The following is a 22,949-nucleotide window of genomic DNA, read 5'->3' as shown; positions in this document are numbered from 1 at the left end:
TCAACACACCCCAATTGTGCTCATCTCAGTTGGTGGTAGCTAGTTCATGTTGAGTACCAAGCGGGACATTGTCATTGTTCGATTGGGAGATGCTGGGGAGCATATCGTGGCCAAGCGTACCCGCGCCGCCCTGATCAGGCCATTCCGCCTGGATCATTCCGGAGCCTGGCAAATAGGATGCCAATCGTCTGTTCTGAAAGGCGTCGATCGTGCTCCAGAATCGAGTGGTCGTGGAAACCAGCTCTGCGTGTGCCTGATCCAACACCAGCTATATATCATTCCACGGGACCTGATCTTGCAAAGCGGTGTTCGTGGATTCCACCTGCTGCTGCAATTGGCAAATCTCACGCTGGAGCTTCTGCTGCTCGGCTAATGCGGTATCCCTCGCCGTAACTGCGATTTGCAATTCCGAACTCTTTTGCGCTTTCTCAGCCTTGAGCTGGTCCAGCAACTGAGAAAGATCGTGGTTCTCTCCATCTCTCTCCTCAAGCACCTCTTGAAATTCCTCCTCAATATTGCTCATCACCCGGAGACACTTTCTATGCGTCGCTTTGTCGGTTTCCCTTTTGGGCTTCTTCGTAATTGAGGATGTCTAGCATGGTCAGTAAAGAGTACATTGAAATAAAAGGGATGCCGCCGGGGCTGTTCTGGCCATAGCGTAGTACGATCCAAACAGGTGAGCATTGGCGTACCGAATCTCTGTGTGATTTCGTCTCTGGTTTGCGTGACTTTCGTCTATCCTTGGTCTCAGGACCAGTAGAACGAAGGGAATAAGACGGTGCAGCACGCCGCCGTACGCCGTCAGACCTGAGGTCTGCGTTATTCTGAGGATGCTTGGGATTCTTTGCCATGTTCGAACTTTTGTTTTTCTCAATCAACAGTGAATCAACCAGGCACAGAAGGGATGAGAACAGTATCAGCAGTGACCTGCCGAGAATCGAGCATTATATAGGAATAGGGAGAGGCCTAAGCATAAGATCGGAAAGAGAGCAGTGCTCCTGCCAAGCAAGTGCGTCGGGACGAAAATCACGAACTCAAAAGATTGAGGACTACTTTATATGCCGGACTCCGTGGAGCGTTAGCGCGAATGCACTAAACATCTGCCCTTCGATTTTACTATCGGGGATGCGAGCAATTAGCCCGCACAAAGATGCATGGGGATGCACAGTATCTTTTCACAGCATGAACAGGCCAGCCTCATATTATTACAAGTAATATCACGCATGAGTTACGTTGTACTTTAGTAAAAGTTCAAGCGACAGGCTCAATAAGAACCAAGAGTACATGGAACCTCGACAATGAATAAGCAATGTGTCGTCCAAATTGTGTGATCACCAGACCAGTTTATATGGTTTAATGAGGGTTCGGAAGATAGGCTGCGAAGTCGATTTTTTACGCCTGGAGTAATTACTACGACTGATACATTCCAGTGAGTTTTTGGAATAAGACTTATATTCAGGACGAAATAGAAGTTTTTCAACCGGTATAGGAAGATTGATAAATATGTGTATTTTGAAATGCTGTTATAACCATAATTCCTAATTCCAACCGAAAACTATTTCTGGCATACAATGATCCAAATTACATGTGTAGCCAGGAGACATGATTCCAAGGCAACAGGAACTCAGTCGTGACAGGTAAAATACATACCGATAAGCTACTAGAGCTAATATCTAGGATCTAGTTTCTTTCTGTATCGGTGTTTGAGTCGTTTTCAGAAAGGGAATTACATGCGTAACGATTACCAAACCTTCCCAAAGATAGAGCGTTGTTGCATCCGAGCTTGCGAGATTGCCAAGCATTTTGTAGGCAACGCGCAAGTTTCTACTATTCCAATGACAGACTGCACCCTTTTCTAGTAAAGTGAAATGTGAACGTTCATTATTTTCGTTGGTATCACCAGCTAGGTACCGTGTACACAGTTAAGTGAACAGTGTTCATGCCCCTAAAGCGAAAGTTGATTGATTCATGTAGATAGATGTGTATTCCAGGTCGTGGTCCAATGCCCCTGAATCCATACGGCGGGAGCCGCAGCTTAGCAAGATTACGTACAACATGTCTTTGCTTATTCTGGCTGAAGGATATGTCCCGACACGGACAAAGGAAGTCACTGTCATAGTGTGTTTGCAATTTAAAATTCCACTTTTACATACGTAGAGAAGTCCAGGGCACAACTTGCGCGAAAGAAGGCTAGCTGGAAAAAGGTATGGTTTCCTAAGTAGCGTCGCACCAGTGAGGCATCGTCTCTGGTGAATCATCAGCGATCAACTCCGTGATATTTTTTCGCCCATCTCCGATGGAGGGTCTGTTACGTTTAAGTGAAACAGGTGCAGGCGTGTTTCATGAGCCTGACAGGATGCAGAGTTGAAGCACTTTAGCTGTGCGTTATCCGGAGTGTTATCTCCGTCATAGCTGACCGGCGCGAGTAAGGTGCAACCGAGGGGTTGACCAAGAGCGATAGCATCTATATCATGCCGTGATGCTAGTTCTGCAACATCGATGTACGAGCGCAGTCGGTTCACCACTCTAGACGGGCGTTCGGAAAGTTCCTTGTACGTCCAGCCATACGCTAAGAAACCCTGAAGAATCAATGCTGTTGCCACCTTGTCCAGTGAGCAGCCTTTCTCCAGGATTTCAGGCCGCTGCAACCTGAGATATTCCAATAGAAGAGAGACATCTCCCTTACTTAGTTTTCTTTCCCACCTGTTTCAATCTAGTCAGTTTCTTGCAAATGTCTGGAAGGCGTACAACACACTTACACTGTGTTTATCTGGCTACCAAGCATGAGCAATAGCCCCGGGCCGGCATCCATCAGAATTTGCATGTACCTTTGGCCAGCCTTACGATCGGCTTTTACAGCGCCTATGGAGGCTGATATGCTTGCTGCCTGCAAAGACAAAGCGGCAGACTTTCTGCCACGGCCACGGGATAAGCGGAGGAGGTCAGAGGTCGCCAACTGTTCAAGATCATGATCCAAGAATATGTGAAAGAGGCGACTTGCACAATCATAATCATCGCGGCCACGCTTCACCCGAAGAAAACCATGAAACAGTCTCTGAAAGCGAGCGACTGGACTTGTACCAACGCCGGAGAAAATCCTTTCCCGAGTGGACCAAAGATTCGCGTATGTTGCTCCATCGAGTTCCATGGCATTGATTAAACCCTGGAGCGCCCGGGCTAGATAGGTTGCCCTTGAGTTTCGAGATCCCAATCTGGCCCTGAAGAAAGCCGCCGCATTCGTATGGTTCTCCAGAGGAGCATAGGCCGCATCGGTAGAGCCGGTCTCAACCACCCCGTCTGGCTGGGAGGAAACGGATGGAGACAGTTCAGAAGCAACCAGCGAGAAGTTGGGTGTCTCCGATTCCTCTGGAGTGGAAGGGAAACAAGTCCTCTGTTCCAGACCAATCACAACAGGGCTTGATGCAGCTTCAGCTATGAAGGGGGTGATATCAAGCGAAAAAACTTGTTGACAAGATTCCATAGACCTTTCTACTTCCAAGGCCATGGTAGCTGCCCCTTCCTGATATGATGGCGAGTCGAAGAGGATCCGTCGTTCGGTTTCTGTGCATTGGAACACAAAGCCGCGAAAGCACCCAAGTAGACCCTTATAACGACACTCAGATATAGGAAATAACACAACAGGGTGCCATACTGACCGGTGAGTTGACAATAAGAGACGGAGGAATTGTCCGGAGCATCCAGGCTATAAGTTGTTCGTTGGTTTCGTAATCCATCAGAATTGGGGACCTGCTAAGCCGTACAAATCAAACTCAGGGGCGAAAAATTCCGGGAGAGATAGCCAGAGTCACAATGTCGGCATTATATTGTTCTTGGATTGAATTATTGGCACAACTTTCAGAGACAACGACACCAAGTGAGAGAGGGACAATTCCTGGCCGATTTAACGAAGAACAAAGGGGTACTTATTCCCCCACCGCATCCCTTTATTCCATATCAATGTGAAACTTATATAAATGCACATGTGGAGTTGCAGCTTTGGCTGGAGCTCACAGGTTGCGTTGTTTAGATTAAAATCCTGGTATTCAAACATTCCCGCTACATTCGGTGGGATCAAGCCAAGTGGAGTTCTTGCATAGAGTTTCCAGTACTTCGCCCGGCTGACTGCAGAAAACGCAGAATTTATGAGTCAAAAGACCTGAATATTGTCCATAGTTGTCAAAGAATGACTAAAGTGGGACGAAATACTTAAAGACAACAGCAGAAATGCTTCGAGGGTAGCGAGCGACGTGTGGGAAGAAAAGGGGCAAAAAGACAGGAACGAAAAATGGGGCTGAGAAACTCCATTTATCTCTGAAGGAGTAGCGGCCAATGGCACGGAGGGCAGTGTGGGTAGACTTGGGCGGCAGACAGAGTTGAGAGTGCTGAGAGTCTACAGTGTAGGAAGGACTCGAGAGGCCAGGGATCGCCGGTCACTCGGCCCGCAGCACTGCCGTTCACCAAAAGCTTAATTTTCCAAATGAGCTTTTTCTCTTTTTCTTCCGTGTACGTGATTCCCCAGTGGCGCTGTTAGACTTTACATGCCCAAGACCGCCGCACGACAGGGAATACCATATGGTATTCGATAGAATCATTACCATTGTAGCTGTATTTATTTGTAATTCTATTAACGTTGAGCTGAAACTCTAAGTTAACTATTCTCATTGATGACTTGGGGAATAACTCGGGCCTGTTTTGAAGCCAAGATTCATAGAAATTGTACTGTTCCTCGGTATGACGCCACGAATTCCGGACCGCAGTTTCTAGATGCCAATCCAGTGCTAGATGATGCTAATGGTCTGGGCCAGTAGTCGATTACCCTCCTCTAGTCTCTGCCTGATGAGGTCGAACGTTTTCGGATCTGCTCGATAATTGTCATACTGAGTTCTTCCTCGACGTGATCAGCATAATTTCAACAAGTCTTCTTTGCACACTTCCCACTATTACTATCGCTAGCGCAGCATGCGAGGCATTGAGTAGAGATATTTACTGCACCAAAGCTCTTAGTTAATTTTCGCCCATAGTTCCGTTGATGGGTGTCGTGTGTCAAGTGCGGCTGCTGACCTTGTATTTTATCGCGGAGGCGTTGAAATGGCATGTTAAACTCTAACTCTAACGCCAAAAGTTTGGGTTGAGGGCGAATACACGTAAAAATAACGAAAGTGAAAATTTCCATCGTTGAGCTAGTTACTATTGAGCCTATGTAGACATATATGGCAAGGAGGTGCGAGGTTAATAGAGACGGGGATTGCTTTCCTTAGCTTAGAGCACAATCGGTATAGCCGAGCCTGTAAGCCAGGTATTCAGTTGATTGTTTCCTACCTCCCGTTGTCTGAGACAAATGCCTCAAGGTAAGACTAAAACGGATAAAGAAAGATATCCTAGTTTCCTCTTCCGCCAATTAGGACAGTTATGCCGCCTTGATATTACTTTACGGAAGGCCTTTTGGCAACACAGGATACCACCTTTCTGTTGCAGTTAACCCTTTGTGGAGACGGTCCTTTTAGGTATGTAGAAGTTGAACTCCAGTTATCTATGAAACCGCCTCTTAAACTTAATATGTACTGGCCCCAATATTGTCAGGGGTTTGGCGCCCCCTGGCGCGAGTACTTGTTGCTAGGGAAGTAACGGAGGTCAAATACTTCTGTTACACCACTGTACAATCAAAAATTCTTGATGGGAGATCATCCGAGCCGAGGTTTAACTTTAATCTCACTTCTATCCAGGTATGATGTTGTGCCCCTCCTTATCGTCGGTGATTTGCAGGAATCCCATAGGCTACTTCAATTGTGGTTACTACCCCAGGAACGACACAATAATTGCGCCGCGGCTTGCTCCACAATACCCGCTTACAAGATGCATACGGCAAGTAGAACTCACGAATACGGGGCATAGTTAACGATTTGGAAACCAACCGATGGATCTTCCAATGCGGCAGCATTTCGGGTGTCGGGATTGGATATCTCCACATTACCAAAACTCATGCGATGATGTAGAGTAACAGTTTAATTCTCAGTCACGGTCTCTTTTGATAGTTCGTCAATCATGCCAGTTGGTTCCCTCAGTGCTAGGCTGTAATCTGCGATGGGAATGGGGCAACTACCTTTCGACTTGTAAAGTTAGTTCGAGTCGCTACAGAACGGTTACATAACTTACCCGAATATGACAGACGCAGAGAATCTCGGAAGGTTCACGGTGGGCGGGGTTGAGACAAAATGGGCTGGGTCACTGTACCTTAGTAATGTGTTTAATATAATGCCGCCTCACTCCTAGCGCGCCTCCCGAATCCATTCGCTTCCACTTACAGATGCTGCTCCACAACTGTGGGCGCGTGCTTACTAGGCATCATTCCGACTCGAATCAAAGGCCCGTAGCCGGCCAATAGAATGGCGAGTATTTTGAATAAGGTGTGTAGGACCTGTTGGCTTCTTGGCAATTTTGCTTACGGTTACGGAGTACGTACGCGGTGGTGACCAGTAAGGCACACAAAAGGGTCTCTCCGTACCGAAAAGTAAGAGAGATGCCTTATCTGCGTTTCCTCAATTTTCATCGCGCCACCCATTGGTCTTGGTCGCAAGATCTGCGGATCCGTTACCTAAAACTGAATATATATCCACCCGAAATTCCTCTAGAACTCAATGTTATGCCGATGGAGAAATTTCGGCCGGATAAATAATCTGCTCTAATTAGCTCCGCACTTTCATGAAGCTCCAGTGGTGCGTCAACCGGGCTTACCTTTGCTCCTGAACTTTATTTAAGATGAATCGAGCCTTTCGGGGCGTCCGAAGGCTGCTAACTGTGTCCCTTTTGCCGGACCCAACAGGGGAATTGCATACAAGGTTGACTGTAATCTTAAGAAACCCCATATTCACTAAATTATGAAAGGGTCGCATTTGCACCAGTTTCGAGGACAGTATCGCCCGGTTACTTTTGTTGAACCGTCCACTCATTCCTTGTTCCTGTATACTTACCTTAGTCATTCCCTGAACTGATCATTTCAAAACGGAGGCCTCGCCTAGAACACCACTGTCGCAAATTGCGTCTCAGCTCCCTTTCCACTTTTCTCGTCGTTGTTGTCAGTGCCTTGGGCCAGCATGAGAAGCCTAGACATTATCATAGATATGGCAAGTTTGAAATCTCTTGCGGGCACCGCGGTGGAATCCACGGTGGGATGAAAGCCGTTGCCTACTTCGGCAACTGGGTACGAGCGAACTCACGCTGAACTTTCATTCCCCGACGAATTTTTAGTTTAATAGTACTTTCGCGATACATACAGGATATCTACGGAGCCAACTACTTCATCACCGATGTTCCAGCAGAGAACTTGACCCATCTTGTCTATGTTTTCGCCAACGTCAACACTACTACTGGCAGCGTGTATGAACACATCAACGTCTTTGGAGAGTAGGCCTAGCTAAAAGACATTATACATAGGATATTGAGTGACACTTGGGCCGATCTCCAGTATGCGTACCCTGGAGATAATACCACTGCGCCGGGAGAAAATGTATGTGGGAATATCAAGCAGATGTTCCTGTTGAAGAAGAAGCACCGCCATCTCAAAACTATGCTTTCCATCGGTGGGTGGAGCTACCGCGAGAATCCTCCCCCCCCCCCCACCTTTCTTTATGCTTGTATCTAGCACCAAGCGGCGGAATTTTGTTGATACGGCCGTCCAATTGGTCGCAGATCTCGGCTTCGATGGAATTGATATCGATTATGAGTACGTCGCAGACCACAGTCAAGCGGCGCAGATGGTCGATTTGCTTAAGCGTCTGCGCCAGAGTCTGGACCAACTGGCAGAGAAGACAGACGCTACATCCCCATTCCAGATCAGCTATGCCTCTCCAGCGGACAAGGACAAGGCTGTCATGTTACACCTCACTAGCATGACCCCGTATCTCGATTTCTACACTGTTATGGCTTTGGACTACATGGGACCCGGATTCAGCAATTACTCTGGCTACTTGTCAAACTTGTTCCCGGATGTCCGCAATCCACGTGCAACTATTATGATACAAACTCGAGCCTTGATTTTTACATGTTTAACGGTCGGGTTCCACCCAACAAGATCGTTCTGGAGAACCCGCTGTACGGTCGTGTCTTCAATGGCACTAATGGCGTGGGCGATAAGTTCTCCAATGGCGGCACGCAGGGCAGTCTTGGTACCGCTGGGCTTTGGAATTACAACGCGCTTCCCCTACCAAAATTCGACGTAAAGGTTGTTAACGTTCCCCGTGTCGGCGGAAGCTACAGCTACGACGCCAAGCAGAAATACCTGATTAGCTATGATACTCCTGAGATAGCTGCCCTGAAGGCTGAGTATGTTCAGTGTTTGGGTCTTGCTGGCACCGCCTGGTGGGAAGTTAGCATGGACCGAAACGATACTCTGAGTCTCATCGGCACCACTGTCTCTCTGTTTGGAGGCGCTGGCGCTTTGGATCAGTCTCTTCACAACTTGAACTATCCCACCAGCACATATGTTAATCTGAAGGATGGCTTCTCTGGCAATTAAATCAGCCACCATGTTGAGGAATTTCAAAATGGGTTTGGTTGACTAACTGCAAGGTTTTCTAATACCAGGCATGACCAGCCACCCTACTGATCTTGTGTGTTCTCCGCCTTGTTCGACCTGGATTCTATGACGTCTAGTCGCTTTCCAGCCTTTCATTAATCATTGCAGTGAGGATTTTTCTCATTTATCATTTTCTGCTTTCCTCTTTTGTACGTGTGCCTGAAGGTAATCACAGTCACAACCAGTTTCGGGCCTTTTACAAGCCCTTCTGGCCCTATCAGATCTTTCCCTCCTTCAATCCCCATGGCCGCCATTGTCTCTTCTTACTAATAGACTGCTCAATCAACTTTGTTAGTTCGGCTTTTCTATTTTCTCTTCATAATCCTTGCTGTTTCCCATGTGTTATTTGTCGCCTCTCCCTCGTCCGCTCGGGGGGCACAATTAGTGTTGTTTTTAGCACATGCAATTAGTGGATTCTAACGGGTTGAAGGATTCTCGTGCATGCTAGTACTGAAGGAGCCAATTAATCGATTTTATTGAAGAATTAATTACCAGGTCGCTGTTGAAGGCGTCTCATAGCCTTCGGGGCTATTCGGGCGTGTTACGATGCCGATATCCCAAACTGGCCCTTTTTACCATACAAAACCATATGGAAAAGCAGGTACAGAGTACCCGGGTGGCCTTGGCGAGCCGTGTCAACGTCTAAGCGAAACAAATTTTGAAAAAGGAACATATCAAGCAGAATTAGCGATCTATTCATCCTGAATTCCTAATTATGCCAAGGAAGCCAATAAGTGGCAAGCCCAAAATCCTGTTGGCGGGCGACCAGGGTGCTGTCCAAGCCGGGCCGGGCTGCCTGTGGACGAGCCAAGGGCCACGGCGAGGCTTAGGCGTTATCCATGAATCCAATCGCGCATCCCCACTGCAGCCATACGCGCAAGTGTCTGAGTTATTCGGATCTTGACAGATCCAATTGCATGCAGTGCAGTGCTAAATGTAACGGCCAGCAAAGGATGAAATACAAAACATTCAGCTACAGGAAGGTTAATAACATACGGGTCCAGCATAATCACAATAAAGACACTGGCGTTTATCTAGAAACGCAGAGACGATAGTGGGAGAGGATTGGACTAGGGCAACAAGTACGGCGAAGACAGTTGCACAGGAAATCTTGATTGAGACCATTTTGATGTGGTGTTGTCGAAGAAAAAGGAGTTCACCAGAAGAAAACTGAAAAGACGTTCACAACTAGTGTCTGATTCGCAGAATTGTATACTAAAAGTGTATCATATCAGACAGCGCTTCTTCATGGGCCCTATCTTTGGTTCGGCTGTCCTCGGTCTTGTCCACTTGATTTGAAGCTGAGATGGTTATTGTTATTTTATTCGGCTAGAAATGACTGGACTTTCGCCTCACCTTCTCCTTGCACGCACACTTAAACTAACAACCTGGCCGTCTACGAAAGTACGGCTCAAGCAAGGCGAAACATCGGCTCCTCGGGCTCGAGAGACGCAGACGCCATCTGAGGACAGCGATGGTCACCCACTGGACGCCGGGGATCCGAGCCGCAAGCAAGCTATCCTATGAGGTTGTTCGAATGCCGAGAGGCAGACACTGCTATACGCTCCATTGGGTCTTCCATCAGGTAGGCATACCAGCGCATGATCTGATGAACAAAATCCACTGCGAGAAGGTCGAGCTCGCGATCATCGATACCATCGGTATTCATGTGGAAGAAACAGAGCATGCGATGGTGTTGATGCAGGGGAGGTTGAGCAGCCCAGACATTAGCTCGCTTCGCATACGAGTGTGAGAATCTGAGAGTGTCTTCCTGTGGTGAGATCCGAGTCAGCAAGTGTTGATCCAGTTTGACGAGGTGTTGTACTTTACGTTGTTGATGAAGAATCCCCCGAGCATACGCTTGAGACAGTTGGTCAATTAAGATCGTCATCCTACCAGCTTACCAACTAGATCACTTCCAATTGTCTTCTGCAATGCAGTCACCAATATGCCATGTTGTGTCCAGTTCGTCGCACTCTCCGGCTGTCGCTTCGAGAAGCCGCACTGGATGCACCGGGCAAGTTCATAAGATGGCACTAGCGCGCGACGAACCCACCTGTGACAAAAAATTGTACAGTCGTATTGGGAGACTGCTTCGTGTAGAGGCACTCCGTTGTCGACGGTGTGAGGCAGTGAGGAGGGCGTAAGACGCAATGGCGCGTCTGCCCTTTGGTCGTATCTGATTCGGCGCGAATAGTTTATTCGCCATAAGATTTTCGCGGTTGGCGATGGGCTGCTCCTACAACGGTATGGAAGTGTCAGTGGGGTTCGTGTCTGTGGCACAGACTTAGCAGAAAATCAAAACCGGCACAGCAGGAGGGGCGATATTCCACCCACCTCATCGCAGAGAACGAACGTTAGAGCTTATGTGTCCTGTTGTTGGTCCGCGACCTTGCTTTGCAGTCTTCACAGAGGACATGTTGCATGGTTTGAAATGATAGGGTAAGAAATGGCCTGTAAGCCGTGACTTTGCGCGGAGCACTGACAGTGCTGGGTCCAGCTCACTTTGGTGCGCTGTCAACGGTTTCCTGCCCATCATTAGCTTGTCGATCGGCGAGACAATGAGTGACTTACATGTTTTAAGAAAGACACAGGAAAGGGCTCCCTGGCTGGGGTATATTGGACGGAACGCATGGATCTTTCTTTCGCATCGTCTTTGAAGTCAGTCCAGTTTCGAAAATGGCCGCGCCGAAATCTACATACCTGTATGGAGATCACTTTCTTACGTCGATATTCAGGGCCGTGACGGGGGTCGGCTGCTATGGTGGACAGATGTTCGCATAGATACATCGACCATCTAACATGAATCTGCTTCTTTGACCGGCTGGCTTGGATGACATAATGGACCTGGTGGGGATCACTTCACAAGCACTTTCTAGCTTGTAGGCCCACGATGTATCCATAGATGTCAGTACAGTGGAAATTCCGGTAGGGATTAATGGAAGAACTTATCAGGCACCTCAAACGCAAGGCCTGCTCGACTTTGCGTAGCCAAGTGATAGAATTGTAGAACAAATTGCTGGAGGGGGAAGACGTATTTATAGATTTCTTGGCTCCTGTCGCGTACGTGCTCTGCTAAGTAGCAAACGTTGAAGGGCACGATGCCTATGCTAAGTGAGGTGTGTTGCAACCCATGCCTTCGTTCTACGGCAACTTTTTGCAGCAAAATCCTTGATTCCTTTTAAATGCCCACCGAGAGACGTGCTGGATTTGTGTTGAAAATGAGTGAAGTTGAGTCGGTTAAGAAACGTTGGCTCACTGTCAATTCTACGGTCTTCTATACTGAGGCACTGGGAGCTATTCAATATTTGATTCATGTTTTGATTATCTCATGCGTACTATTTTATAAATTTAGTTTACACCTCTTTGCAAAGATACAAAGCGGAATAAGTTGCTGTTCTGTTCACTGGTGTCGCTAATGCTGACAAGGTTGCTGTGCACCGAATATATATTTACTAGTAAGCAACCTCAGTGAATGAGCAACATCCTCAGAGAGATTGTGTCTTCACATTAAGCCGTGAGCCTGCATCGCTTCGCACTTGCAATGCTACGTCAGGTATCATGTCGTGCTGTTCTTGAGCCTGACCATCCTCTCGTATATCTGCTTGAATTTTCGCTGGCTATTTACGACACGGAGTTGAGAAGCTCTAGCACCGCTTCTGTCCGTGCCAATGGTAGTGGTGTCAGGCCGTACTCATCCTTCAAGTCCGCCCTAACATCATTTCGCTCAACCAGTAGCTTCACCACTTCTTCATGTCCACACTTAGCTGCCAGTGACAGCGGCGTCAGACCATAACTATCTTTCGTGTCCGCCTCCACATAATCCCGCCACAGTAGCAGCTTCACCACTTCTCTATATCCACCCTCAGCAGCATGCGACTGTGGGGTTCGACCATCGTTATCCCCCGAGTCCGCCTTAACATCATCTCGCTCAACCAGTAGCTTCACCACTTCTTCATATCCGCACCCAGCTGCGTACGATAGTGGTGTTCGACCATTCTTGTTCTTTGGGTCCACTTGAGTACTATTCTTCGCTAGTAGCAGCTCTTTCAGTCTGCCCTCAGCTTCTTCTGCGAGAAGGTGTAAGACTGTGTTCCCTTTTTCATCCTGAATAGAAGTGTGGCGGAATGTCAGGACTCGTACGAGGTCAGGAATGGCGTGTAAGAGTGATAATTGGTCACGAGGGTTGAGATTCTCCGCCGTGAGGAGAATGATCTCTCGCGGGACATAAGCGCGGCCTCGTGGCTTTCTCATCTTTCAGCGCACGACAGATACGGAAAGATAATAAAAAGCCCACAGTAGTCTGGCCTTGTAATCTTGCAGAGCCTTCTCTTCGCAACTCTTGGAGATGTCGTCAGCCTTGAGAGCTGTTGGAGGAACAAAGTGGTTGTCAGCAGAGGTTCTGGGCATTCGATTTTTTCATATGGTTGTATCCCTGCTCACCCTAGATACATCCTCCATTCCAGTTGCTCTAGATCACAGATACGGAGAAACTTGGGGCTGGTGATACGTACTTAGGGGCGGGCTCTGCTTGAGCTTGTCGACCTTGGCAGAGTCCTGTACTTCGTTGTCAACGTAACTCGCCTACAGTTTCCGCAAAGAGCATAAGACTCCGAGATGCTCAAGCTGATTAGAGATAGTATTTAGTGGTGCGCAAGCGGAGCGTGTAAACCCTCTCGCTCACCCAAATCAGGCTTGTCAAAATGGAAAATGTTGTCATGCAACTCAAGTGGAATAAAATGATCAGTCCAGTTGGCTATCATACAGTGGTTAATGTCAATGTCTTGATAGGGCTTATCGTGTTGAACTAATGAAGAGCAGCGAGTATCTTAAGCTTTCCTATGTAGAAGCTCAGATTTCATGACGCAGAGTGAATTCATCTGGAGAAACTAGAAACGTAAGAGCTACAATACCGGCTCTCGATGCAGAACGAAATAGCAAAAGACCACCAGGAATAAACAAAGATTTCAATCCTGACCAGACCTTGATTCACGCCAGGGGAAAGCAATATTTATTGGCTTGGAAAGTGAAGCAGAGCGAGCCAAAGAAGGCAGGTCTACAGGCCCCTTCTAATGACTATTGCTTCTGTGGCACCGAATCGTCGCGGGAGCACTGCTTGTGCGCCAAACCACCAGCAGTCTTATTTTAACCATGCATGCAATCATTGCTTAGTTCACGGCTAATGAATTTCCCGCCGCTGCTCTCTCACTCGTATTAAAAGCAGCCACCATCCAGTCTTTCTTTTCCCCATCAACTTCCGCCATGCCTACACCTCACCATCCTTACTAAACAAGTCCAATCCAGAACCTCGCTGGTCTTGAACCGATAGAGGAGGTTCCACAGCGTCGGGGTTGCGACGACACCCGTATAAACATACAGATTAAGCTTTGTTGCGTGAACTGTTTTGGCCTGGGGGTCTTTTATTCTTATATAGTGGATAGCCGTGCATTTCTAGGGGAGCTGCTCATTCATGAGCTTTGGGCCTCTACCCTCTTTGTGTTGTTTTCGTTGATTCGAATCTCAGAGTGGTAAGTGGGAAATGCTTTAGGATAACCATGTACTCTGCCACGTGTGGTCACATTCGATACTTGGACTGTTGAACGGCAGATCGTAATGTTCGTTGTACTATATGGCGGCATAATCGGATGAGAAACACTGCAACTCTCACTTTGATGCGGCTTGCTCAATAATTCCTCCCCACTAAAGCCTTGGCGGTGGTACCGGAAAAAAGTAGCTTTAGGGACGGAACATGGAGTGAAAGTTGAAAACTGGTTGAATCCAAAATAGCTGAGGGACTACGTTGGTCTTATCATGTTCATTTACATCGGAGTGAGCAAAGTCATAGTATAAAGGGACACTGGCTCCACGACTGTGGAACCACTATCAGCCATGGATAATCCTAGCAAAGCGCCAGAAACGACGGATACACAAGGAGAAGTACCGCTATACACACAGCCAACGTCAACTGGGGAGCCCCCGCTTCTCGGTATTGCAACCCCGCTGCTGGTAAGAATAAGATATGAACAGACAGGACCACGCTGGCCAGACAGACCCAAACCCGCGACATAGAGAAGCAGACCTTGGCTGTAGAGCCCTTCCGACCCATGCTCGAGGCCTTGAAGCCAATTGAAGAAGATAACGAGCTTGTTCATGACATCATCAGCTGTTTTGACTGTTCTGTGGATGCTCTTGCTCTCAAACGATTTGAGCGGGTGAATTTTGGAGTGTGGATTCATCGAGAGGTGCGCTGGCGCGGTCGCGTCACGACTATTTCGCCACTGTGCCGACTGATCTGCAGCGGTCCTTCTAGTACTAGTAGAGTCCGTTGCTGGATAAGTGGGTCCCTTGTAATGTTGGCTAGGGCATATTCCAGTTCTACTGCGGCTTGCGCTAATGTCGGAACTTGCTACAGACGATGGCCATTGCCGGTTTCTGACTGCTCAATGCGACCGCCCGAGAAAGATCGACTGAGATCATGATCAGTGCAATCTCCACATATATGACATGCTTTCCCAGATTTATTTCGGTGCATGCCTGTGGTCTTGTGGTTTAGCTCGTGGTCATGATAGGTCGAATGAAATCTGGATGATTGCAAAGCTACTGTTGTTGCAGATAGGGGGCCGTAGTGATTGCGGTGGATGGCTAGCGGACCGGGATCTTCGCCGGGCTCGAGGGGGAGAGGCTTGTTCTTGATGTCGTTAAACGATAGCTTGGGGAAAATTGAAGTGCGTCGAGATGGCGAAATTGAGCACGATGGATAGGTAGAGCCTGACGCGTTGCCTTTGCTAGATGCCGATTCAGTCGGTACTGGCGGGACGAACGTCGGAGCTCGCAAAGAACACGCCGAAACAGCATAGTCAAAGACACCAGCCGCAACGGGTGAGAGAATGGAGCATCGATGAGGTTCTTTTGTGACTGGCCTGAAGCATTCTGTCTCAACACTCGCGATAGAAGTCCGGCTACTATAGAAAGACGAGGCGCAGTCAAATAAATCCCCGGAGCCCGACAGCGAAGATGCTGTCTTTTGCTTCAGAGCTTCATTCACGTCTGTGGCTAGTATATCAACAGCATTAGCCGAAGTCTTGTAGAGGGTTTGAACCCGCTCGCGGAGTTCTGTCTCAAAATTCGACGAGAACCCGATTAGCCCGGCGCTTTGCTGATGGGCACCAGCACTAGCTCCTATCGAAGACACAGATACGAAGTCGGTAAAGGACAGTTCGGGAAAGAAACGGCGTAGGGCTGCGCTAAAGCGTGGTACAGTAGATGGCTGGTTGTCAGGTAAAGGCCAAACGTCCGACTCTTCGCCATCAGAAGAGACGGCTGTGTCGACGGCAATGATTGTCCGTCGTGATTCCCGAGGAAAAACAGTCCAAGTTTGTGTGGATGGCTCGGGTGATGTTTGCTTAGGTATGGAGATGGAGGATACCGTTCCTTGATGGCGGTTTGTTGGAGACATTCTGGCGCTCTCCACTGGTCCTGCAGATGGTGGATATTGGATGGACTTTTCTTTGGCTCCGCTAGTTAAGTGTAGTCCTAGGGAATCTTCCATCTTGATCAACATCTCCTGCGGTCTGATGCCCTTGTTCTCTTTGTCCTTCACATTCTCTGATGATTCCGAGATATTGCTTCCGCGGGTCAAGTTCATCAGGCCGATATCTTTTTGAACATGATTGTGGAAGAGAGTACACCCGAGTTCGGGTGGCCGAGGTAGGCTACACCTTTTGTTGCTCTTCTGTTTTGTGGAGTTTCTCCACGGTCGAACGAATGGAAAGATTCGAGGAGACTCCATTATAGACGTGTTCAGATTGCCTAGCCCACCGAAGGTTTAGTGCCCCGGCGTTATTGAAAGTTGTCGATTTGACTGTGGTCTACATTTAGTCATGGGCCCTTATGGATGTTTTCTCCCACGGGAATAGTGTCCTAGAAAAAGTATGAACGGAGGACGTACCGGAGGACTGCTGTCTTGTGGTCGTGAGTTGTGTTGATAACACTGTCTTTTTTCTGGGCTCTATAGAATAGGTCGTCATATGCATGGTCCTAATCTTGCATGGCCTCCCGCTGAGGCCCCTTTCCTAGAATAGCAAGCCCCGATAAAAACCGTCCGCGGGGGAAATCCTCGTGTATGTAGAAGGCCGTGAATTAGTCTTCACTGGCTACCTTCTCTGGAGGGACACACAGCTTGCGCACAGAAAGGGCCGTTAATAACATATTCTCGAACGCTTTCTGAGAATTCCCTACCTTGGCAGAACCTGCGAAGGCAGGTATGCTTCTAAAAGCTGGTCCTGACGCCTAGCGCAAAATCAAAGTCAAAATTGGAATAAGAAAATGGACTAGAGATCCGACGTATACATAAAATAGTCAGGCCAGGCAGTGCTGGTGTTACTCTGAGAATCAAATAGAGCGAATTGTTTCCCCTCCTTGGCTGGCGAGATTTATAGCGAATTATCACCCACTGATAAATTTCTTGTAACAGTAGGCACGTGCGTGGCGAGTGGATCAAAAAGACGAAGAGTTTAGCTCAAGTTAGCATGCCGTTCAGCAATGGTGGGATTATTACCGAGTCTTTGGCGCCCACTTAATTAAACAATTATAAAACGTGGCAAGACCCTACTTGTTCTAGGCGCAACTACCGGTGCGGCGCTGCTTATTACACTTTAAGTTAAGAAACCAATTAAAAGGTTCGGAAAACAATCGTATTCGTCCCGAATAAATAGTGTACATAGAAATCATCCTGATCGTCTTTGTGTTCTTTGTCTTAGATTGAGGAATCTTCCTTAAAGCATTAGATTAAATAGGAAATGTTGCATAGTGTAATATGCATACCTAACATACGTGCCCGCTCTGTTCGATGAATTATACATTAAGTTAAGTGAAGGAAAGTAACAACGTAGTCGATGGCCAACCCGATCTCACGGTCAACCCGATTGCACCAAAACGCATGGTAAATGCGATAAATTTCACTTCATATCCCAACAACCGACCATTTTCACTTGAATGCTAGGGTAGGCTTTCTTAGCATAAGAAATAACGTATCCTAGTTCTAAGTAATTTCGACGTTTCCCTTGCAACATTACTATATAATCCACCGTAATTTAGACGTGATAAACGGAAGTATATTATCTCCATCTTCCCAAACTTCTCTTTTTATCAAAATCACTTTGGTGGACTATTTTGCTATCTATGCCATCGTATCCTGAAATAATAGTCTAACGACATGGTTATTGACATATGAAGTGGTGATATATAATTATTTCCTCGCTTGCGTCTACCCCGGCGCCACACGCGGGATACCGGGCACGTTAGACCCGTTACTACGGATTGTCTGTAGGCGCTTCCGAATCAGGTTATTCCGATATAGGGTTCGGAAATCGAAGGATTAAATCCTGCCTTGCAAGTTAAAGAAGAAAGTATCCGTTCTCCCCGTGGAAAGGGGGTTACGATTGCTGGAGAACATGGTTTCCCTTCAATGCATGGAAAGCCGAGCCCGAGGTTCCGAGCACACGCCTTACAACCGTTGCTGGAGAGTTAGATCTGGGGGAAAGACACCAAATGGAAAGAAGCAGGTGGACAGTTGAGTGCGATGTATTTAATGACCCAAGGACAAAAAGCGGCGAGTTGCACAACACCTAGCCTGCGGCATGTGCCGACTACCGTAAACCTTTTTTATAAATATAAGAGAACCTATATGGCTCTGGAGGTTGACGGAACTGCTAGACGGTACAGGAAAGAAAGGGTCAACTATCGCTGTTACCGCCTCACCCTGATAACGATCGAGCTGCCTAATTGTATACTGTGATAATTCGACCTAGTGAGCTAGGATTTCATTCAAACGGGAATAGTATTAGAAATGAGACGGTCGAGTACGATGAGATTTGAAAGATGGATAGTGAGATTGTAAAGTTCAATCTCAAGACTGGTAATGGGAGCCAACATAACCGGATTAGGATATTGGGTATATCAACGGCTTCCCCCACCAGATAGAGCTCACTTTCTTGGACAGTATTGAAACAGTAGCAACAGTCATTATCTCGAGCAGATCCTTCTACGCTAGTGAGGCGCAGCTGACTCTGTAATTCTGGAAAAGGTGTCTCCTATTGGGCGCATTTTCAGCGATAATATTCTTCGCGATGCGGACTCGGTACTAGAATATACAACTAATCATCTTGGATCAAGAGAGGGTTTAATCCTAGTATCTCTCACGGTTAACATAGCCTAAGTGAAACTACAATATAGCAAAATAAATAATGGTTTTTTCTCTTATTTTTACCCCTTATATTTTCGTGGACTTAAGTGATACAATAGTCGAAGTCCATAGAGGCATGTTCTCTTTGTTGGGCACGTTTGGCTTTACTGGCTGCATTTGCATCCCCCTTGCACGCATGCACGTGGCATTTTACCCTGCTTGTTCTGTTGGAAACAAGAGAGTAAACCCTTACAGAAATTGTTGAATAATGTATGTCATCGCCCCAGGATCCGCACGGACGGGTTTCCCCTCGGCTAAATTGGCCTGCGGGGGCTTTAGCAGCTCGATCAGACAATATGCAAGCGGAACGTGGGGCTGTATTGCGAAGCTTCTGGATAGTTTCGGACGCGAAAAACCCCAATGCCCTCAGGTTTCCTGCCGTGAAGATATCGTGGTGATCGCGACAGTGACTGTTTTCAGAAAGAAGCATGGTAGCCGAAATGAAGGGGTCTAGGTCTCGCTGCCAGATTTCCGCGTTCGCTTTCTGCCAGAGATAGTAGACTTGATGTCTAGTCACTGGTTTTCCTTCCGGAATCTGTCGAATCTCGCGGTATATTTCGGATGGAGTTTTGGTCGATACAAGTGAATTGATAAGGTCTTGCACAACTGGTGAAAGTTCGATGTCCTCATAAGGTGCATGCCAATGGTGATGGATTGAAAGGGATCATCGCATTAAGAGACCAAAGCCTGATGTCTCACAATGGTACTGTAAGTTACGGATACTATTTTGGAAAGCGGTCTAAAAAGCCTATGTCGACATGATATCCAATCAGGACTCGTAAGTGTCGGAATTAGTTTCCGGCAATCAAGTCGTAAGAGTGTGGAGGTATAACTGATTTCGAAAACTACTGTAACGTTCCCCAAAATATCATATATAGTGAAACGATTCACGCCTTGCTCGCCGTTGAGAATCTTGAAGGCTATGTCGGTTGCTGACGTGACAACGATTTTAATCACCATTGAACCGATTTGCGAGGTTGAGGTTCCAGATCCTGGAATTATCACTGGATGTGTGGCACGAGATTCAAGAATATGTGTATTTGCATCTAAGTTCCTAATAAGAGTCAGGTCATATTTTCTCAAAATATTAGGATGTCTTTCATACTCCGGAAGATGGTGGACCATAGTGGTTGATCCCGGTACATCTCCCTTAGGAGTGAGGGAGTTTGGAGAGACAGGGGCCACATCAGCAGTCCTAGAATGGGGATCAGAGACTGGCCTGCACCATCCTGGGAGAGCCAGTATGCCAAGAGGAACAAAGTAAATAGGTCTCATTTCTGTGGTTGAAAGATCACTGAAATGAATTAAAAGTAAATCAATGTAGTACAGGTCACAGAGGAAGACAGCCGCTTCGAAAGACCTGGCGAGCGTTATATAATGCTTTTTGGACTATTACTTAAGCAGTTTTTGGGGCTGACCTCGTTGAGTATCGTGGCGTCAACTGTATGAGATACTTGTTCTGAAATGGAGCCAGGCAGCAAGGAAGTGGGGTTACTCGAATTTTCGGGGCATTAAACTTTTCCTCGCGCATGAGTGTAACAAGTTCTCTCTCTGCAAGTGCTACAATACCGTGGAGTCTAAAGCATGATTCAAAAGCTGATTTTCTGATGCCGTAGGTTATATTACAGTTCCTATTAATACGTAGTTATCAAGCCATCAGAGCTTCTTTAATCGTCTCTCAGCTACCTATCTCGCAGAAAATTACCCTTTAATCAAAAACAGTCGAGACATTGGAATAAGGGAACTTTAAATTAAAAGAATACGACTATTTCGGTTCCGAAATATGTCAAGAAGTGAAGTCGTTTTTGAGTTAGCTAAATCCGGTGTAGTAGTTTAGGGGGCAGAATGCGCCTTCAAATCAGTGCAGCAGGAGTAAGCCAATACCCACTACTGCACACACGTATTGACTGCCATCTGGTAACTATATCCCTACCGTGCCTATCCTTTCCTTATTACTCCAGCCTGGTGTCAAGTGTATAACTTTCTTAACTTGTTTTAGTAGGTTCAAACCGGATACCGAATGGGGCTTCGAAACGTCTACCTCGGTTACGATGGGTAAAATTCATTGCAAACTTTGAGCCCTTGCACAGCTTGGTCTGGCCTGGGCTATCTGTGATTACTCAGCCTTTAGAGTGGCGAGAAAGCCTCCACTTGACGGAGCGAGACTCAACTTAACAGCCGCATGGATTCAGGTACTCGCAGACCAAACAGGCTTCACGAGGAATTCTCAACGCAGGAGGGGTGGCGGGCTTATGGGCGATTATACTGTGCTTCTGGGACACCTTGCTAACCACTAGGCTGGGAAGCAGTACCACACTCCATGCAAATCATATCGGCTAATTTCGCATGGAAAATGCAAACGGATGATAGAGACAGGGAACAACAAACATATAGCGTCGAAGTACCGCACAAGCAACAGATTAAAGCCAATGTTGCAGGCATGGCTAGTGTTGGTTTACAACAAGAATGTTCGTTATCTTGCCCAGGGGATTGTTCGTAGATTTGCTTTAAAAATGTACGAGGTACTTTCATCGACAGGTTGTTTTAGGCTGCTTCTGTGGATTTCTCTGTCTGCCCTGCTCTGAGATCGGGGGCTGCCATACCTTATTTCGGATTATTGCAGTGAAGGTTAAGGTACTCCATACTTTAAGCAGAAATTAAGATTGGCGGGTGTTACTTGCGGTAAAATAAGAGTTTAGCGCATTTAGCCTACAACCATAGCGTGCTTTTTATTCTTACCGGTTTTACTCTAATCCTCAAGATGGCGACTTCGATCAGCCAGGGAATAGTTAGTATTTGTGCTGCATACCATACTACACTGGTTAGTATCAGTATAGTATACCCTTCGCTGGCACTTGCTTGTCAGTTGCGTGTCCTTTCTCTGCCCCAAACAGCACAATCGCCTCCTCCCCCCGCATAACAAAAGGGACACATGAAAATAGATTATCCAGGTCTGCACAAAATAATGCTAGAATTGATAAGGCCCAACCGGATTGATATTTTCCGTGCGTTTTTAGGCCTAGATATAATCTTTCTTTTACATTCTGAACAATCCAGTAAGTTAGTGGTGGGTCTTCCCACATCCACAGTTTAGGAACCTTGAGCAAATAATTTAGATTACCGGCGCCAACTAGACTAGAAAACATGTGCTTACGGTAAATATACAACTCACACTAAGTAAATATAGCCTACTAGCACCTTTGGAACTGTTTATACTCCTCAGAAAGCTAGCCAGCAAAATTATAAAAGGGGACAGGTTCCCAAACCTACTGTTGGTTACTACTTTCTGGTTATCCTTTACTACTCAGAACCCTTTACTACTTCAAACTACAACATAAGCCCTGCAAAAGCATTTCAAGTTTCACAATGCAGATCATCGCCACTCTTGCTACTCTTTCTTTACTTCCCTTCCTGGGCGTACTTGCTGATGAGCACCAGCAGTGTTGGTGTGCTTACAAGGTTGGAAATACCTGGCAAGCGGATAAGGACCTTACTTTTAATGCTTGCCGCAGGAATGTTCCCAATACAGAGGTACAGTGTTTTCACCCATTGCCCGTAAGGTTTGCACAGCTAATAGTATTTTAGGGTCAGTATGATTTTGGCGTTCAGAAAGTAAGTATAATACGCTTCTGATAACTGCAGTCTGAAAATTATCTAATAAGTTATAACTAGTGTGTCGCCATTCAGCATAAGCGTCTTGATGGAGACAGGTGGAACGGCGATTGTGTACAACAAGGAAAGGATGGCTGGTATCCAATCAACGACGGTGCTATCGACTACACTCAGGCTCCTAAGTATGGGACTACCAAGGGCTTCTGCTAGGTGCACATACTGACCCTGACTGGCTCATACTGCCAAGCCCCACTAAGCGACATGTCTACAGGAGGTTGGAACTTATCAGGAATATGGGGATCAGTATTTTATTGACTTAAACGGTGCCTCTGGGGTTACTGAGGATTTAGCGTCATGCAATACTTTCCCTCTTTGAGTTACCCTTCCTTTTGCCACCTTTTGCCACATCGGGTTTGTAACCTCCGAGTCAGGGCTATGCTCCAGGATATTTCAACCCCCTCGACCTCAGTATATACTTTACCAGAATCAACACTCTTTTCATCTCATGATAAGCATTCTATT

At 46.9% G+C, this 22,949-nt stretch overlaps 4 protein-coding genes across 4 annotated transcripts; 2 read left to right on the top strand and 2 right to left on the bottom strand.

Annotated features, from left to right (window-relative positions):
- Positions 1-2,264: 2,264 nt before the first annotated feature.
- On the bottom strand, positions 2,265-3,698 carry N7446_012711 (uncharacterized protein; the record flags this gene model as incomplete). Its single annotated transcript, XM_058521453.1, has 3 exons — positions 2,265-2,703; positions 2,760-3,604; positions 3,657-3,698. 3 exons carry the CDS (start codon positions 3,696-3,698, stop codon positions 2,265-2,267), a joined length of 1,326 nt encoding a protein of 441 aa, XP_058366819.1.
- A 3,470-nt stretch (positions 3,699-7,168) lies between these two features.
- On the top strand, positions 7,169-8,512 carry N7446_012710 (Endochitinase B1; the record flags this gene model as incomplete). Its single annotated transcript, XM_058521452.1, has 5 exons — positions 7,169-7,198; positions 7,274-7,374; positions 7,432-7,581; positions 7,640-7,985; positions 8,069-8,512. 5 exons carry the CDS (start codon positions 7,169-7,171, stop codon positions 8,510-8,512), a joined length of 1,071 nt encoding a protein of 356 aa, XP_058366818.1.
- Positions 8,513-14,978: 6,466 nt separating this feature from the next.
- N7446_012709 (uncharacterized protein) lies at positions 14,979-16,217 on the bottom strand (the record flags this gene model as incomplete). The annotated part of the gene is made up of 1 exon (XM_058521451.1): positions 14,979-16,217. The coding sequence occupies one exon, from the start codon at positions 16,215-16,217 to the stop codon at positions 14,979-14,981; it is 1,239 nt and encodes a 412-aa protein (XP_058366817.1).
- A 5,964-nt stretch (positions 16,218-22,181) lies between these two features.
- On the top strand, positions 22,182-22,637 carry N7446_012708 (uncharacterized protein; the record flags this gene model as incomplete). The annotated part of the gene is made up of 3 exons (XM_058521450.1): positions 22,182-22,346; positions 22,401-22,427; positions 22,488-22,637. The coding sequence occupies 3 exons, from the start codon at positions 22,182-22,184 to the stop codon at positions 22,635-22,637; spliced, it is 342 nt and encodes a 113-aa protein (XP_058366816.1).
- Between the last annotated feature and the right edge of the window lie 312 nt (positions 22,638-22,949).

The sequence above is a fragment of the Penicillium canescens genome (genome assembly GCF_028828765.1).
Source record: "Penicillium canescens strain IBT 15451 chromosome Unknown utg000010l_segment0_segment0, whole genome shotgun sequence".
NCBI lineage: Eukaryota > Fungi > Ascomycota > Eurotiomycetes > Eurotiales > Aspergillaceae > Penicillium > Penicillium canescens.
The sequence above is the reverse complement of the archived record's forward strand: the minus strand, read 5'-3'. Positions and strand labels throughout refer to the sequence as shown.